This window comes from Pseudopodoces humilis, chromosome 11 (genome assembly GCF_049639895.1).
Source record: "Pseudopodoces humilis isolate 2021_Gansu_Grassland_sample_001 chromosome 11, ASM4963989v1, whole genome shotgun sequence".
NCBI classification, from domain to species: Eukaryota; Metazoa; Chordata; class Aves; order Passeriformes; family Paridae; genus Pseudopodoces; species Pseudopodoces humilis.
In genome coordinates this window covers 3,929,096-3,947,915 of record NC_142210.1, presented here as the reverse complement: position 1 = coordinate 3,947,915, position 18,820 = coordinate 3,929,096, and the positions used below count along the sequence as shown (strand labels likewise).

The 18,820-nt window shown below is 40.6% G+C and overlaps 1 protein-coding gene across 7 annotated transcripts in view; it reads right to left on the bottom strand.

The window, feature by feature from the left end:
• The window catches only part of FARP2 (FERM, ARH/RhoGEF and pleckstrin domain protein 2), a 79,220-nt gene that overhangs the window by 23,403 nt on the left and 36,997 nt on the right, over positions 1 to 18,820 (bottom strand). For all 7 annotated transcript variants that reach the window (XM_088060811.1, XM_014258309.2, XM_014258311.2 and 4 more), the window contains exons 8-13: positions 12,821 to 12,968; positions 11,978 to 12,067; positions 10,766 to 10,929; positions 10,566 to 10,634; positions 9,086 to 9,143; positions 8,190 to 8,430 (exon numbers count right to left, since the gene is read on the bottom strand). In XM_088060811.1, the coding sequence (XP_087916937.1) occupies positions 8,190 to 8,430; positions 9,086 to 9,143; positions 10,566 to 10,634; positions 10,766 to 10,929; positions 11,978 to 12,067; positions 12,821 to 12,968 (770 nt within the window). The remainder of the gene's footprint in view (positions 1 to 8,189; positions 8,431 to 9,085; positions 9,144 to 10,565; positions 10,635 to 10,765; positions 10,930 to 11,977; positions 12,068 to 12,820; positions 12,969 to 18,820) is intronic.

Below are 18,820 nucleotides of genomic sequence, written 5' to 3'. Positions count from 1 at the left end.
AGCATCCCAAATTTACAGAAAAATTGTTGTCTGTAAATGCTGTAAGCACAAGCCAGGCCTCCATGCAATGACGTTGGGATTCAATGCTGTAGCCCAGACAGTCAGACATGGCTGCATCCCGTACACAAGAAATTTCTGCCTCCACATCACACACAAATGCACTTAAGGCAACATCCAAAAATGCATCAGCTTGGTATAATATTCCACATACTCAAAGACCTTCAAGTATACTAATACTTCTTAGTCACACCACACAGTTAGAAATGTATCCTTAAGCAAATAAACCCACAGTTTCATAAAGACCAGCATACACCTAATAGAAATAAAAAATAAAAACTAATCAATAAAACATTCCAAAAGCTCTGTAGTATGGAAGAGCACAGCTACAGAATCTGGTGAGAATGCTGAGGATATCCTCCACAGCTACTGTGTAATACTGGTCATGTAGAAGCAGGCTCCATTTAATTTTCACTGAGTAACAAGCAGAATAATAAGATAAAAAGCTTTTGGCATCACTTCCCAGTTATTTTTTCAGCAGGTATTTCCATTCTTCAATCTAAATTCAATTCATACACAGAAAGCCAGATTTGAGTGTACAGGCTGGCCAAAACAAAAAATACAGGTTCTGTAAGCTTGATGCCTGGATGCTTTAAATAATTCAGACTACTAAAATAGTACTTCAATAATACTGAACATTATGGGATGAACAAAAGCTATGTGAGGGTCAAATGTCAGCAACAGCTCCTTATCAAATGGAGTGTCTATTGCATGTCACAGAAAACCTTTAGATACAACTTTATTATTATATCATTGCTATTATGACTGCTTCAAAAGCTGAGATGATTTTCAGGCTAAAGCCCTGCAGAGACTGACTAGAGGACAATGGGAGCCTGCTCTGAGCCTTCCTTCCACCCAATGCCCTGCTGAACCCATCACATGCACAGACCAAATGGTTATTTCTAGAGTGAAAATACACAGTAGAGTGAAGTCATGAGCAAACTGATGTACTACAAGTAAAATCCTGGATATTTTCCCTATTTCAAAACATGACAACTAGCAGATTTTCCCCTCTGCAAAAATCTTCCATTTAAAAAGATGAGAAATAGTTGGGAGATAAGAGAATCTCGAAAATTATCTAACAACCTAAAGAACCTATGCAAGAGACTTTAAATTTAAAGGTCTCTTTTTATCTTCAAAAAAAAAAGTGAAAATTAAAGCACATTTACAGCACTTGGTGTGTGCCCCAGTGCCGTGGACCTGTGAAGTCACATCTCCAACCTACCAGAATCCTAAGGTTGGCCCCGGTTTTATGGTGATGCCCATAAAACAGCTGAAACAATCCAAACCAACCACCCTTCTTTTGCCACCTTTCCACCTTGTAAAAGCCCTGTTTGCAGGGAAAAGGATCTACCTAAACATTGGCCACAGACACCTGAAGGAGAACCTGCCAGCTAGAAAACATGCAATCGCCTTCACGTGCTATGTTTGCAGAAAAGGACAATCTTCCAATGGAATCAGATATACAGGAAAGAGAGTTCAAGGGATATATCCAGTCTAAAAGAAAAGGTCTCCACAATAAATATAATTCCTACAAAGAAATCTGAGCTTCTAGTCCTGTTTGTATCCCAAGCAAATGATCTGCACAAACCAGGAATTTGGAACCCACACACCAGTGTTTGCCTACTGTGCTCTATTTTCAACTAAGTGCTACAGGGGGGAAAACTGTGTGGAGAAAGCTGGGAATAAAACAGATAAGATGCCTTGGCTAGGAGAACAAGTATTTATTCTATTTCAAAGGTAAGGGTAATGAAAATAAAGCTAAAAAGCCCATGTTGTCATTTATATCAAAGTTTTCCTTGTTTTATTGCATAAACAATTAAAATTATGAATTAGTACAAATCTGTAGGTTCATAATTGGCAATCTGAACAGACACAAAGATACTCAAAACCCCAACATAGAATTCAATAAACATTTACCATATAAAAGATAAAAGTTCAAGAGATCAATTAAAAAATTCCAGCTCTCTTTGTTTGAATGTAATCTTTTCCTGGCAAGAGTAGCACCTATGGAACTGGGGAGTCCCTCTAACCAAGGCACACGTACCCCTGTATGTACCGATAAACAGGAAATCTGGCATTCGAGCAACTGCAGAACATTATGACTTTTGAAAATGCACAGGAAACCTTCCCACAGACCAGGTTCAATTAATCATGTTCCAAATTTGAACTTGCAAACTTCCAGCTCACCCATTGGGACAATCCTATGGGAGCCCATGGGAAGGTAATTAATTAAGAGTACTTATTGATTGCGTTTGGAAATGTGAAGTCTCCCCATCTTCAGACAGAGAATGTATATGTACAGCCATACATATACACACAGCCCTTGTGACAAGTGAGGTGTAAGAGTCCCTAAAAATGACAGGCAATGACAGCTAAAGGACTATGTTGAGACCTGTGATTACACTCATTCAGTAGTGAGTAATTATGGCTTAGAACGTTTTGTAAAATGACAATAATGGGAATGACTTACCGACAGGTTTGCACCAAAATAACCGTAAAATTATAACAACTTTTAAGAGTGTCTTCACAAAATCTTACTCCTACCAAGACTTGCAACTAGACAAAATCTACCACCACCAAATAAAAACACCCAATACCATAACCAAGCCACCAAAAACACCAAAATAAAAATCCCTTAAACAAAATCACCTATGACCACAATACAAATAAGCACAGGAAAAAGGAGATCAATACTTGGTATTATCCAGATTATTCAGCAACTCTGAAATTTACTGGAAATTAAAGTGAAAGTTGAGGGTAGATTGATATATTGCCCTATTCCACCCTAAGATAAAATATGGCAAGTTCTGGGAATATACAGCATGTATTACTTTACTAATGAATACTTTAAAATTACAAAGTCTATGCAAAATAGATAACACAGGTTAGTAAACTTAACAAAGCTTAACCAGGTGGTGGATAGGTCAGAGAATATTCCATGACCCATGTTTTGTGCAAATTAAGTTTCATTAACTGCATAGATGACAAACAAAAATGCTCTGATGTAGCACTTTCCATTTAATAAACGTGTTTAAGCATCAGAAGGGCTGTAAGTACACACAGAGAAGTACAGGTGGGGATTAAATTGCTCACTCAAAACCCATTTTGCTTTCTTTCAGTCACACTGCAACATTCAGCTGAGTACCACAGAGAGCTAAGCCCAGCAGCCTGACTCACTGGGAAAAGCCACTAATACTGGCATGCATCCTACAGCTGCCTGTGTTTGCTAAAACTGAACAGAGAGACGTGGAAGGATGGAAAGGAGTCCTGCTTCTCTGTGGATTCCTGGCACACTCCCTTTGCTGAGCCAGCGCTGCAACAGCTGCTGGGTGCACTGTGTAAAGCACACCTGGAAAGCCCTGTGGTTCTCCTAATGGAAAAACACAGCACTAAAACCTGTTAGTTTAGTGCACTGGTTAGAAATGTTCATACCTGTGTGTGTCCCCATCTCTCCACGGGCTGGGAGGCACAAAGCAAATGTGCAAGGGTGTACCTGCAGAGGGGCGGGGGGATGACTGCTTGCTGGCCACAGACTCACAAAGTTTACATCTAGGTTTTATCTGCTCTACCACAGCTCCTCAAATGCTGCTTTCTTGCATGTGATACTTGACAAAGATCTTCTTGATCTGGTCATTTTTCCTAAGTAATTTCTGTTGTTTTCCATGCCCTCGTGGTTCCCACGGCAGAGGTCAGTGCCTAGGGTCTGCAAGGCTCCTGCCTCTCACACTGCCAGCTCACCACTCACCCTCATGAAAGGAAAGCTTTTTTTTTCCTATTTCTCAGGAAATAAACTGAAATCAGTACCAGGAACTAAGTTTTAGTATCAGCACCGTAACAAGAAAATAAAACAAACCACAGGGAATAACACTGGATTAAGTGACACTGCCAGGACTCCACACTGCTCTCCAGTTCATCACTCCCCTCATGCTACACAGAAGTAAATGAAGGCGACAGAGCAGGGAAAGACATTCCTTGTCTCATCTTCTACCACCTCAGGAGACAGCCTGGGGAGAAGAGGACAGCTCCACTGCACTGAAATAACCCACACATGGTACTCGAGCTTCCTGAGAAGGTCTGAGCTGCCACGCTCCCTTGAGGGCAGCTGATTTTCTCTCCATCTCCGCTGGGAAGTGAATCTGAACTTATGTCTCTGAAGGAAATGATGAAGAACCTTTGCTCACAGCTTTCTTGCTATAATAAAAGCTCTGCTTATGAACCAATTTTTCTGCTCTTTTCTGTCTGTCTGGGAAACCTTGAACAAAACAGCACAGCTCAGCAGGCAAAGATATCATCAGAGGCCATATGGCTTTGGAAATCAAGTGAAGCACAGGAGGAAACCATGACAGCTCTATGCTATCAGTCAGCCAGAGCACATAGAACTAACAGAGGCACAGCAGCAGCTCTGAACTCTCATTCTGTACCTAAAACCTTCATCTAAACAGATCTGTACCAGGGTCAAAACTTCTCTCAACTCTTCCTCACCTGTAGATCCACACAGCTTGCCCTAAGATAGAAGATTGAAATCCTAGTCACTACCATTCCTTTGGAAAACAAAAGGGGCACTATGTTAGAAATCTTATTGTTTTCTTTGGAAAAAAAAAAGAATCCCTGAGAGTTAGAACTGCCAATAAAGACCTGCACCGTTTAAAATCTAAAAGGAAGAAAAACATTGGAGATGCCTTTTCAAATTAACTATGATGCAAGAAGGCAAATTGGCAAGCCTGTACATTGAAAATACAGCAAAAAGGCAGATTTTTCCCAAGGTCTTTTGAAAACTAAGGGAGTTTAGATGGATTTATTCCCTATTCTAACACATTTAAAGGAATGCTTGTGACTGGGGCACAGGACATGAACAAGAGGCAGACACAGTTATATGTAATAGCTGAATCCTGATTCTTTTTTTAGAAGATCAAAGATGCTTGTGACTGGGGCACAGGACATGAACAAGAGGCAGACACAGTTATATGTAATAGCTGAATCCTGATTCTTTTTTTAGAAGATCAAAGATATCAACAGCCTTTCTCTACATCTTTAGCTATATACTTGTCCCTGATGCTACCACCTGTTATAGAATTTGCAGACAGAATTCTTTCTTTTTGCTGATTTTCTTTATCTTCCTTAGGTTACATAATGTAGTTCATTCTGGGAAGAAATCAGACAAATCACCTAAAAACATACTTAAAGGCTCTCTACACCACTGCAGACCTCCTCCAAGTCCTGTTTCAAAATGTCACACCACATACCCACAACATCATCTCCACAGCCCTGAATAAAGTCCCACAAAGAGCCAAAACACACATTCAACAGGAAAGAAATCAAACAGAGGTAACATATAGCAAAAAAAAAAAAGCACCTGGTAGTGCATTACTGGAGGTCTGAGCTAATACTTTGTTCTCAGTGTGCTTTGTCTTTCTGTGCTGCTGGCAAAGGGGGACAGGCTTCCCATGGGACAACACACATTCCACTCAAGCACAAGATAAAAGCAAGCACTGTGCAGAATAGTTACACCTTGGTAAAACTAACCTGGAAGAAATGGGTGACTAAAGGAGGTTTTATCTCCTCGAGTTCTGCCTCATGTTGAAAAGTATTCCATCAAAGTTTTAGTGATCAGAATTTTGAGAAATAATAGTATATTTTTAAATGTCTGAGTAAACAGTGAAGGTCTTTAATGATATATAAAGACCATTTTTAAAGTGGTAGCAATAATATTGACCATAAAGTTATGCTTGTAACTAAGCTGCTTATTTTGGAGGCATCAGCTGTATTAGTACTGCACTCTCTCTGCACAGGACCGAAAACCAGGCAGAAGGGAACCCCAGAACCAAGTGGCTGAAGGAGATGATGCTTTCCATCACGAGATTTGGGTCAGGTGCTATGGATTTCCCATTCTTGCTTGTGTATAGTGTAAAAAGTGTTCTTACAAGCACAGAATTTCACCCCCACAATCCATGGCAGTTGGGAAGGTCATTTCACAACTTTTGTTGTTTCACTTCAATAAATGTTGCTAAATTAAATGTGACCAGTTAAGCAACAATTCGATTGTCTTTCCATTACACTTCCAAACTTACAGCTCAAGCCTCACATCAAAGTTCTCTGTCTAAAAGAATTTACAAAAGCCCTGAAGCTCTGACTGTTGTCTATAGTATTTACCTCTCCTAACAACCTAATTTCTCAGAAAAATTACAGTATTTTTCTGAATACAGTCCATATTTTAAAGGAAAAGTTAAAGGCAACACCAGGTTTACCACCCGCTGTTCTCCACAGATACAGGACACTTTTCTGAATTAATTTGTGAGGATTTTTATGCAGAATGATTAATAATGAGAAAGAAGGGAAATGTGATGGGGATTAAGTGCTTTTATAGTCTCTGTGTATCTCCAAAGTGCTGCAAAATGTTTGCTGCTGGACTGCTGAAGACACCTGGAAGTCAGCAAATAAGCTTGTCTTCACAAGAAGTTTGGAAACTGCTATTTCCATTTGGTTGTATACACATTCCCTCTTCCAAACTACCTTCCAAGGTAGGTATAGGCAATTTATTCTTCAAAGCATACCACAGATGTTTTGAAGGTTGAACCTTTGCATAGGTTGGTATTTTAAAACTGTCCTTCAGAGATGATTTGAAGATTGTTCAGGTTTTTTTTTGATTATGGAAACCAAAAGAAACCCAAAATGAGGATCTTGCTACACCACAGGAAAACAGGCAATTTAGTGGATGCAGCTGCTGGTTAACAAGCATGTGCAAAAGTGACTGTTTTATTTGGATTTTGGAGGAACAGCGTATTATATGAGACTCTTACAGATATATTTACAGCTGAAGAAATCCTTCAGTAGACTGTAAGTTGTGATGTCTGCATGACCAGTTGATACTTACAATTCCCTGAAATCAGTGGTTTTTTTCCCAAATGTAGTATTTTCCAACATTGTAGCCTATTATAACCCATTCTTGACGTAGTGTGATGCAGAAACACAGCATCCAAACTTGGATGCTTTGAGGGACACTGAAGAGGCACACAAATTTAAAAAAAATTTAAAAATCAACTGTTATCTGATTTCAAATCCAGCCACTGGATTGACTCATATCACACCCCATTGACTTCCAAGCCTGAAAAGCACAGAGGGATCCATCACAAAAATCAAGACTAATCAATTGATCTGTGTCTTCTCTGTCCAGTCTTCTTGCGTGAGATTTTTTAAATTATTCTGAAAGTCAAAGGCATAGCTGTCACCCGTGGTTTGAGCAAAGGGGTTACTAAAGAAAAGGTTCACATCTGGAGGCGCAGCTGTTTCCGAGTCCCAGGAGTCGGTGTCGGTGCTGCTGGAGTCTTCTGTGGTGGTGGGTGGACAGCTCAGCTGCTCCAGCTGGTCGATAATGTCCGTGAACTGGAAGGCTGAGCTGGACTCGGAGCGCACGGAGTAGGCGGGGAAGTTCAGCATGGAGCTGGCCTCGGAATGGTTGGCAGAGCCGTAGGTGTGGAGCGAGGAGGTCCCGTTCAGCGGCAGGTTGTTGAGGGAGCTGCTCTCGGAGCGGTTGTTGATGAGGGAGCTCGTTTCCGAGGGGCTCAGGAGGCTTTGCATTCTGCTGGCTTGGGCCTTCACCTCAAACAGCTCTGAGGTATCTGATGGCCTCTCATTGCCATTGAAATCGCTCCCTTCTTCAAATTCAAACTCTTCCATGTTCATATCCACGGCCTCGGTTGAGTACCTGTCAGGGCTCGACTGAGCAGAGACTGTGTTTTGCTGGAGGGCATGTGCAGTTAAACCAGCTGACTCTGACAGACACTTAGAAAACTCAGAACCCTTTAATTCTAACCCACTGTACACGTAGGAAAATGCCTCAGAGCCCCCAGCAAAAAAGGACATTTCTGCTGGGTCATCATCAATGAACTCCTCTGACACCTGCAATGGGGAATTTGTCAGTGTGAAAAGAGGGGCACCTCGGCTGCCATGCTGCTGCTCTTTTTCAGCAATGAATACACCTGTGGTAAAGTCATCCTCATCATTGTCATTTTTACAACCAGCAACCCTGCTCTCCTTACTACTCCTCTCTACGTCTACATCTACACCGCAACCACTTTCAACAACAGGACAAGACGGGTCACAGTTTTCTGCAACACTACCAAACCCAACACCTTGGAGCACAGGAGATCCAGGCTGCTGCATCAGCTTCCTCCCCGCTTCTTCCACTGGTGCTGCAGTGCTTTTGTCTGGAATCCTCGTGTACGCTGCTCGGGGGTCCAAGGAGGAAGGGCTGGGTTCAGCAAACATGGGCAGAATAGAAGCAGGACTGGCCAAAGAGTGAACCGAGTGGAAAGGGGCAGCTGTTGAGGCAGGAGACCCTGGAGTTCTCAAGCCCTCAGTGAATGGGACACTCTAAAAGGGGAAAAAAAAGCAGAAACACAGCAGATAAAAAGGTTTGTGGAATACATGAAAACAAATGTAACATCCTGTTACATCCATATGCAGAAGGAGTATACGCTTCACAGGAGCTCACTTTACAGCAGACACTGTACAGAACCTGATCCAGCAGCCCATGTAAAAGGCAGAGGCTTTTTCCTTTAATTCTGATTTAATTCTGTGTATTTTATAGCTGTACAACCATCCACAAAGAAAAAAACCAAAATGACAGTGAAATTCTGTGATGCTTCCTTAACCTCTCCCTTGTAACACAAGAGCATTCAGTGAAAGGATTGTTTCTTGCCCCGTCCTGCAGAAGGCATCTTACAACAGCTCTGAGACTGCCAGAGAGCAGTCAGGGAGTACCTGGAGATAAACTAATCCTCTGAAATAACAACATCCTAGAAAGTCCAACACTTCCTTTTCGATTCAGTGGAACTTTGAGTTAAATATTACTTCACACTCCACTGACTACAACTATCAAATCAGTAACATCAATGAAAAAAATTGTGCAGCCACACAAAGAGCAAACAGTGGCAGCAATTCTGGTGAGTTGACTCCTCCACTATCAGCTCAGAAAGCTGTTTGTCCATGCCCCTGACCACAACACCGAGAGTGCTGCAGAACTGACCTGCTTTGGCACATCTGTGTTCGAGGTGCGAGTGGATGCTCTGACCTTGCTGTGCCTCCTGTGGAACAGAGCAGCCTGTCAGCATCCAAGACATGCATCAGCCTCATTCCTTCCCCCACCACTTATGGCTGTGCCAGTAGCCAATAGAAACATCTCAAGCTCTATTTTATCAGGTTTTGTTAATAACTAGTTTGAGTTTTAAAAGGTCAAAAGAGTTATAAATTAAATGATGCATGAGTAAGAAATGTACAAAAATGGAATAAAGATCCAGATCATTCACAGAATCAGAGAATCATTAAGACTGGAAAAGGCCTCTAAGATCATCAAGCCTAACTGTTCCCCCAACACTAACCCATGTCCCCAAGTGCTTTATCTCCATGTTTTTTGACCACCTCCAGGGATATGACTCCAACACTTCCCTGGGCAGCCTGTGCCAGTGCCTGACCACCCTTAGAGCGAAGAAATTTTTCCCAGTGTCCAACCTAAACTTCTCATGGCACAACCTGAAGCTGTTTCCTCTTGTCCTGTCACTTGTTACCTGGGAGTAGAGACTGACCCCCACCTGGCTGGTGGGGGCTTCTTGGTACCACTGAAGGAGACTTTAAGAACAACTTGGGGCTGAATACTAACTGAATATTAAACAGCACATTTTAGTTTAACTGCATCATTATGATAAACATCAACAGAAGAATGGTTTCAGAACCAAAATGAGCTAATCCACAACAATTTTATAAATTCACTCAACCATATAAAATTTTGTATGTTAGACCCCAAAAAGTGGTATCCTTCATTACGCTCATGGTTAGATTAATTCCATGTCAATAATTAAATAGAAAATCAAATTTTCAAATAGAAAAGGAGCTCAACTGGAGTCTGAGACATTAATAAAATGAATAATAGATTAATGCAAAAATTTTAAAATTCCTATTAAATCCCTATAATCTTTTGGATTAGGAGTAAGAGTTTCCCACACATCATTTGGATTAGGATTTGGAGTAGGTGGAGTTTCCCACACGTAGACTGGTCAGCTTTGGAGTCAAGTAAGGAAAAAACAATTTTATAATGAAAACACATATTCTTAATTCATCTATTTATATGTTTAGAAACAATTGAGTATTTAAGGTCACAGTTTCAAACTTGCAGATCCCAAGTTCCATTATGTGCTCTGCTGATGGCACAGCTACAGTGGCACAGACAGGTCCTCACTGACATCATGGAATCTTCAGTACGTGCTGAACTTTCAGACAGCTAAGCCACACATTGTCCACAGGCATCAAAACATGGTACCAAAACTTTCCTAAGCTTCTTATAGCATCACAAAATAATACTTTTATTTTTTAGCTAAACGTTTTAGTTTAGCTACCTTTGGTACCTGAGAATGAGCCTGCCTCCAAGCAGCATTAAAACACTGAAATTTAGGCAATAAGGACACTGTGAAAGTCTCAGCTATGTTTTGCCTTACAAAGCTATTTCATCTTACCTTTCATATGGGGTTCTCTTCATCCCACTGTCCTTAATATAATCCACTAGTTGCTTCTGTGTTCGCCCACTGTGAACCCACAGAAGTACAAAGGTTATCAAACACAGGGGATGAGCATCAGAGATGGAATGTCTTTAGCATACTTCTTCCTTTTTATCTGATTTTCTAAGACATAATAAGTGTGCTCTGTTTCTCCCTACCTGTATCTGAAGGATGAGCCTCTGGTGAAGAACACTGCTTTAGCCTTTGGCTTTGGCTGGTCAAAGAGCCTAAAGAACGTGTGATACTCAACACAGATTTTCCAGAAGTTTTTACACTCATCCCTACTTCCCAAAAGAAACTCCAATGTATCTTGATATGGGCCCTGGGGAAAAAACATAGAAGTTCAGTGGCTCCTAAAATGACAGTAAAGAGAATAGGAAGGCACAAATGTGCGCCAACAAAACAGCTGAACTCCAGCAAGATGCAGGATTTTGCTAAATCACTTCTCATCTGCCTTAAAACAATGGGAGTGATTCTGAATGCAGTTAAAAAATATTTAATAGCTGTCAAAAATGCTTGCTTACCTTGAAACTGTGAAAGTGTTTAAAAATCACTTGAATTTAGAAACATGCTCAATATAACCCACCTTTAGAAAGTTCAAAGAATTAGTAGCTGTTTTAAAATACTATTCCTTTTTTTAGGAATTCTGATGCTTGTCTCCTGGAAATCTAGACAAAGCTGGAAAATACTGCATATGTCAGAGTACAGTTATCACATTAAATTTCTGAGGGTCTCTTTGTGAGACACACTGCTACATGAACAGTGTGTCCTGTTTCAGGTACCCTTGATACATGAAATTATATGATGTGCAAAGTTGTTTTTTTCCTCTATTTTAATAAAAACTGAATGCAATTTAGTCAGTGTGCAAGCAACGATTTTGATGACATTTGCAATCAAAAACATCTACTGTAAATTAGCTAAGTATGAAAAATAACACTTGTGCTATAAAGATGTAGAGAAAAGATGAAGCAAGAGTAATCACACCATCCTTAAAATTAAGCTACAAAAATTTAGCTTCAGCCACCTATTCCTACCTGAGATGTATCAAGCAAGTCTCATTTGAATCAAGAAAGTGGATGCAACTTTTTCAAAGCAGAAGTACTGAGAAAGGGTGCACCAAATACTTGGTTCTGTCTTATATTTGTACATGTGTAAGCTTGTGTCAAGGATAAGCTGATATTGAAACACAAAATCTAAAGATCCTAATTTGTGGGGAGAGAAAGGGAAGATTTACACTTGAATGATGCAGCCAAGCCTGCCTGCTGAGCCTATTCTATAAAATCACAAACTCCAGAAACATTCATAATAAAATGAAGCATAGGTGTTTTTTCCAACAGACCAGTCTATATTACAGTAAAAGTTACACAGACCTCTGGGTGGAGCTTAATAAGGAATCTTTTCCTCTTGAAGCTCAGTTTACGGACCTTGGACCAGTTGAAGGTATTGATTTTCGTGTTACCCTGAATTAAAATGAGAATGATCAAATGTTAGCAAAAGTTTCAAACAAAATTCTGTTGTGGGTATATAGATGTGTATGTGGACACATCCAGCTGGATTTTTAGTTCTGTTGACAATATTCCCTTAAACAAGAGAGGCCACTGAGCAGTCTGAGAGATATTGCAGGACTGCAGGGGCTGCTCCACCTCCAAAAGAAGCTGCCCCAAAGTAACCAAAGAACAGGTAAGACACAGCTGAGCAGCCAAACAGAAATACTTCAGTAAATCAGCAGCCTCTGTGTTTTGGGGAGAGAAAAACTCTATCATTGCATTCATAAACAGGATGCTGAGCACTGAGCCGCTTCTTTAATACCACAAACAAAGTAACACTAATTGGTCCAATCACTCCAATCAATCAGCATTCCTGTACAATAATAGCAACAATATCCCAGCAAAAATCCACTGGAACATTAAAGGAAGAGGAACAAAACCAAAATTCCAGGATGACAGACCTGTCCCAGGGCTGTTCCAAATGAATTGATGTTTTTCTCTGATCACATACCTAACTTCAAACAAAGCCCCTCTACTTTACTGTCACCTGGTTTTGATGCTCTGCCCTCTGCACAAGAACAAGCTGCACCAAACAGTATTCTCTGGGGGCTTAAATGACACTTCTTGAGCACAGAACACATTAAATTTTCAAGACACCTGATGTTAAAATGAGAGACTTACTCCAAGACATGCTAAAGGACAGACAGTCTGCCATCCCTGCCATACCTGGAACACCAGCACACCCATGTGTGAAACCGCCAGATTGATTTTGGTGCCCTCACGGTCGGAGGCAAGGTGGAATCTGATGCCATACATCTCCAGTTTCCGGGCAATTTCAAGTACTTGGAAGTCAGATTCAGCAGGAGTTTGACTCCTATAATGAGGAATTAAAACAAAGTTTTAAGAACAATCTGATTCTATAACACTGCCAACATGGCTAACACACTTAAGTCTGAACTTGAGCACTAAATTAGAATTTTCTGTCTCATCTAGTTGGGTGGTTTCACTACAGGTCATGTGTTACACTGAGAGTTCTGTAATGACACAGCTGATGGCCAGTGTCAAGCACATCCCAAGACAGATGCTGAAAGATATATTAATTAGCTCAGAGTTTTTTCAGTTGAGAAACTATAAAGTTGAACAAATCCAAATTCAATCCAGTGCTCCTCCTTCTGCTTGCTTGTGTACACATCAGCATTAACTAAGATAAGGAGTGAGAACTGGTGAAGTTGCATAGCCAGCAAAACAGAAACAATGCAAATATTGCAACAGAATGACCCTTTTCAGGTCAGGTTTTGGGACCACAAAATTATTACTCTATTACTAGGTGCAACACATTCCCCTACCAGCCATTGGCTGGATAATTCCCTCCCTGCCAAGGAATCCAGAGAAGGATCTTTAAAATGAAATCTCATTTGCTGTCAAAATTACTCTAAAAACAAGAGAAAGCTGTACACAGACAGGAGCAACTGCTCTGTAAGGGTGCACAAGGTCCAAAACAGCAACAGAGAGATTAGTCATGACTCTGGCACACACCTATCAGTTTCAGCCCTCACTAACATTTTGCTCTCCTCCATGAAAACAGTCCTTTTATTTCTTCAATCCCCCTTGATTTTTTTTTTCCATCAGAGGGAGTGTATTAGATTGTAGTGCATTTTCAGTGGGTACTTGTACTGACAAAAGTTTTTCCCTGTAAGTCAAAACACTCTGTAAGTTCATGGGTCCTGACAAGATCCTCCAAGAACGAGCAAATGGTGCTGTGGAAATGAAGGAATTCTTAGAATCATAGAACCATAAAATCATTAAGGCTGAAAAAGACATTGAAGATGATCAAGTCCAACAATTGCTACTGATCATGCCCCAGCTGCACTACAAAGCAGAAAAGTATCACAAACATAAGCATGTCACCCAAGTAGGTCTCTGAGCTACAAACAACTTGCAAGAAAATGCTGCTACCCAGTTTTAAGCATAATATGGTCCAGGAGAACCAGGACAAGCAGGAGAACCTTCTCCTATGCTAACCACAGGGAAACTCCACTGCAGGACTGCCTCCAGATCTGAGGTCCCCAGCATAAGTGGACACTCTACAAGATGAGTCAAGACCAGAGGACAGCAGAGATGCTCCAAGGGCTGGTGTCCCTCTGCTCTGGAGACAGGCTGGGAGAGGAGAAGGCTGTGGGGAGACCTCATTGTGGCCTTTCAGTTCTTAGCAAGGGCTTTTTAAAAAGAGGGAGAGGGACTTTTTATATGGATAGAAGGTGATAGGACATGGGAGAATGGTTTTAAACTAAAAGGGATGAGATTAAGATTACATTAGGAGAAATTCTTCCCTGTGAGTGTGCTGAGGCCCTGGCACAGATTACCCAGAGGAGTTGCGGCTGCCCCATCCCTGGAAGTGTTCAAGGCCAGGTTGGGCAGGGCTTGGAGCAGCCTGGGATAGAGGAAGGTGTCCCTGCCCATGGCAGCAGGTCAAAGCAAGATTAAGGTCCCTTCCATCCCAAACCACGATGGAATTCTGTGAAACACCAGCAGCACAGGACCTGCTGGGGCATTCAGAGCAGTGAGGCTGCATCAGCCACAGCTGGATAAACTGACCCCCTACAACAGTATTGACAATGACTAGAAATAATAAATAACAAATTACTTTCATGTGCAAGTTCACCAGGATAAATGTAATGATACAAGGATGACACAGATGCTAAAAAATTATTATTCTATTTACAAACAGCCAGTGTTGAAACTGGATTAGATTCCTGCACACACAGACTAAGCAAATTTTACAAGCCTTTCTTTTCAAAAAGATAATGGCCTGCCTTCCATAAACCTGCATTTCATTTTAGTAAAACAGATGACAAACTATTTTTAGCATTACCTATTTTTGTGTACTACACAGTGCCAACCACAACATAGGTAATAAATAAATTATCCTGCTTCCTCAATTGGCTTTTCTAGTCATACTCCTTAAAAATACCTCCTTCTACCTACCTAGAGTAATGTGTTAAACAATTGTTTAGCACCATATAGATTTTTTTTTTAAATACAAATAGAGAATATTGAAGTTAATGATTATTCCATTTGAATTTAACAGAACTAGGGATGATACAAATTAACTCCAAGTAGGAACTGTCTCTACAATTCAGAATACAATTATGAAACTTATTTCATATGCTACCATTTTAAAAATTGAAGTTGCTAGAAAAAGCAATGCTTCTTTTATACTTACTAAAATTCTCTTTAGTGTAAAATACACATGTACACAAAATGCCCTGAGAAAGTAAACCTGAATGCACACATGTTTGACAACAACATTCTGTTGCCTTGTTCATTCTGGAGGGGAAAACAATCTAAAACACTACAGCAGGAAATCACAAATTTATTTTGCCAGCTGCAGAAGGCAGGGATTCAGTGACATTCCTGACTTTACAAGCTCAGTCTGTAATCCACCCTTATCCAAAGGTCAGTATTCTGTGACCATGGCATATAAAGGGAAGAACATAAGAGGCACAAAAACCTGATTTCAAATGGAAACAGAAATGCCAAACCTTAGAGTCTTGTAGCTGCATTTCTACCAGAGTTATTGCTATGTGTACTAGTTATGCCTAAGAGCTTCAACTGGTAAAGCAGATTTTTCTTCCCTTCACTGAAATGAGTAACACTGGAGTAAGTGCTTTTAATATTAACTTTAACTGTTGTTTCCATTTCCACCACAGATTCCTTAACTACGTCAAAAAAGCTGGAGTACCATGGTTCCTATTTATTAAATATATACAAGACAAAAGAGGTAGATCATAAATCCTACTTTTGGCCAGGGCTTCCTGAGTTACACTCTGAGAGCACTGTGTGCAACTCCCACCCACACTAATTCCTGCTATAATTCTTCTGAATACAGCGACATTAAGAATGAAAGCAGGGCTTTGTCTTTTAAAGAGGGTGCTGAGGTTGGGAAGGAGGGTTGGAAGGGAAGGAAGGCAAAAACAAAAAATGGCAACTAGAAAATTTGAGCTCTATAGTACTAAAAATTCCTCATGAACTGTCTGGTGTAACTGATGTAGAACCACTGACTGTTATTTTGTGTACCATTAGATATGATCCAAAGCATAGCACATCTTAGGAAAAAAAAAAAAAAGTAAGATACCAGCCAATTTTAAGAGTGTTCACTTGCACACAACCTGTCTGTACCCACCAGAGAAGGCTGAGCCTGGTGTGGAGGAGCTGGGAGCAGAGCCAGGCAGCTCTGCCTGTACCACGGACAAGTACAAAGAGAAGCAGCTACAGAAATTGCCCTCAGATGCTGCCTGCAGGCTTAACTGCACAGCCCAGCCCCAAAACAATCTGCTCTAATTTTGTTCAGCCATTAAGCAGATAAATCTACTTAATCTTCCCCAGGTCAATGGACAACACAGTAATATCAGTATTTCCAGCAAAAACTGTCATCAGTGCAATAGGTGTTAGTGTAGAGGTTCCTTACAGCCATCCAGATAGATAAATATTGGTTTTGTATTGATACAAAATTCCCATGGCAATGAACTCAAAATAAATGCTGTCAAGTGTCAGGTGATTTACAGAGCATTTAAACCTAGTGATTAATATAGAACTTTAAAGATGAAGTGTCAAGTTAAGAGTTTTTCTAATTTACACACAATTTAAAGAATTTAAATTCACGGACAACTAAACTAACAAGAGCTTAGTTGAGTGAAAGGATGTGAGGGATAACAGTAAATGTAAATATCAATCTATTAAATTTTCTACTTCTTTCCTGATTTATGTATGTACAGACAAACAAACCACAGACGTGAACACAGGAAATATGTGTCATGTTGAATCCTGCACTCACCTCACAGCAAGTATTCTACTACTCACAGGAAGGCAGAAAACATTGTATTTTGAGTGTCTGAGTGTCAGGAATTAACTGCACCAGCACCAATACACCATCTACAAAACATACATCTTTTATTTTTAATAAACCATAGAAATAAAATAAGTTAATTCAGGTTCTTGCTGGAGCAATAACTAATGTGCTACACCAAAAATATAACTAATTTTGTTTACCGTTACTACATGTGCAAAGTATAGAAACCATATTCCTATTATCTTTTAAAGTCAAAGACAGTATTTACAAATGTAAAAGAAAAAAATATGTTTAATAGAAATTAAGCATGCAATTGCCATCCTTCCAATTACAACATTCTCTATTTACTGAATGGGTTGGATACACAGGTTCTGTTTTATTGAGGGTGATGACATTCTACCACTACTAATAGCTACAGTGAAGCAATTAAAAAAAAAAAAAAAGGGGGGGGAAAATGGGCAGAAGGGCAGAAAGAAAGTGTCACAGAAACAATCTGGAGGAGGTGAGCCACCCTGTCAGAAGTGGTTTTCTCTTTCTGGACATCTGGTTTGTACAAGAAATCTCTGTCAGGAGCAATCATCAGTGGAAGAATCACAGAATCCCAGGATGGTTTGGGTGGGAAAGCACCTAAAAGATCATCCAGTCCCCCCCACCTACTGTGGGTAAGGACACCTTCCACTATCCCAGGCTGCTCCAAGCCCCACCCAACCTGGTCTCAAAAATATTAGTCTACTAAAGGCAAGTGGGGGAAGAATAAGGTAAATTAAAGGAAATAAAAAAATAAATTAAAAAAGTAAAAAATATGACACACCAGGATGAGAGAGAAGCATTTTTGTCTGTCCAACTGCACTAGGCATCACCAGGAAAAAGCCAAATGTCCAGGTCCCTGCTCCTGCCTGCTCATTGGAACAGAAATGAGGAAAAATGTGTCTACACTGGGAAAACTCAGAACCCTCTTCAACTGCTGAAGATGGGAAAGGGTGGTCAATACTCCCCGAGGAAGGGAAGAGGGAAAGGATGTGTGTGCTAATTTGGGCTGAGGTTAATTTTCTTCACAGTAGCTGGTACCAGGCTGAGATCTCTGTTTGAGCTGGGAATGTGTTGATAACCCAGGGCTGTTTTCCTTATTGCCCAGCAAAGCTCAGCCAGAGGCAAGGCCTTTTCTGCTCCACACACAGCTCTAGCAGGGAGGGGCTGGGAAAGGAGCAAGGACTTGGGAGGGGGCACAGCCAGGACAGCTGATCCCAACTGACCCCAAGGATATTCCATCCCATATGGCTTCGTGCTCAGCATATAAAGCTGGGGGAAGAAGGAGGAAGGGAGGACATTTGGAGTGATGGTCTTTGTTCTCCCAAGTCACTGTCACCCATGATGGGATCCTGCTTTCCTGAGGATGGCTGAACACCTGCCTGCCAGTGGGAAGTAAGGAATTAATTCCTGTTTTGCTTTGCATGCATGTGTGGCTTTTAATTCACCTATTTAAACCATCTCAAGCCATGAATTTTCCCACTTTCACCCTTCCAAATCTCTCCTTCAACCCACAAATTGGGAGCCAGCAGCAGCATGGGGCTGAGCTGGGGTTAAACCATAGAAGCCACAGCTAATTTTAAGACTGCACTGCCTGCAAAATGCCATCTCTCTAAGAAAAGTGTTTCCAAAGGTGCAGGGGAAATTTGAAACGTGCCTTCAAGGTACTCAGATATTGCTAACATTCAAAGGTAACCTTTTCTAACTTTGTGCCTCTGCTGTTAATCTGAGTGTGGCTTGTATGTACTTTTCTACAACACTGCCTTAAAATAAGATTTACAATCATTTTAATAATATGGCTGCATTGAATGCAATTCTTATGAAACTAATTTTGAAAAGCACATTTAGGA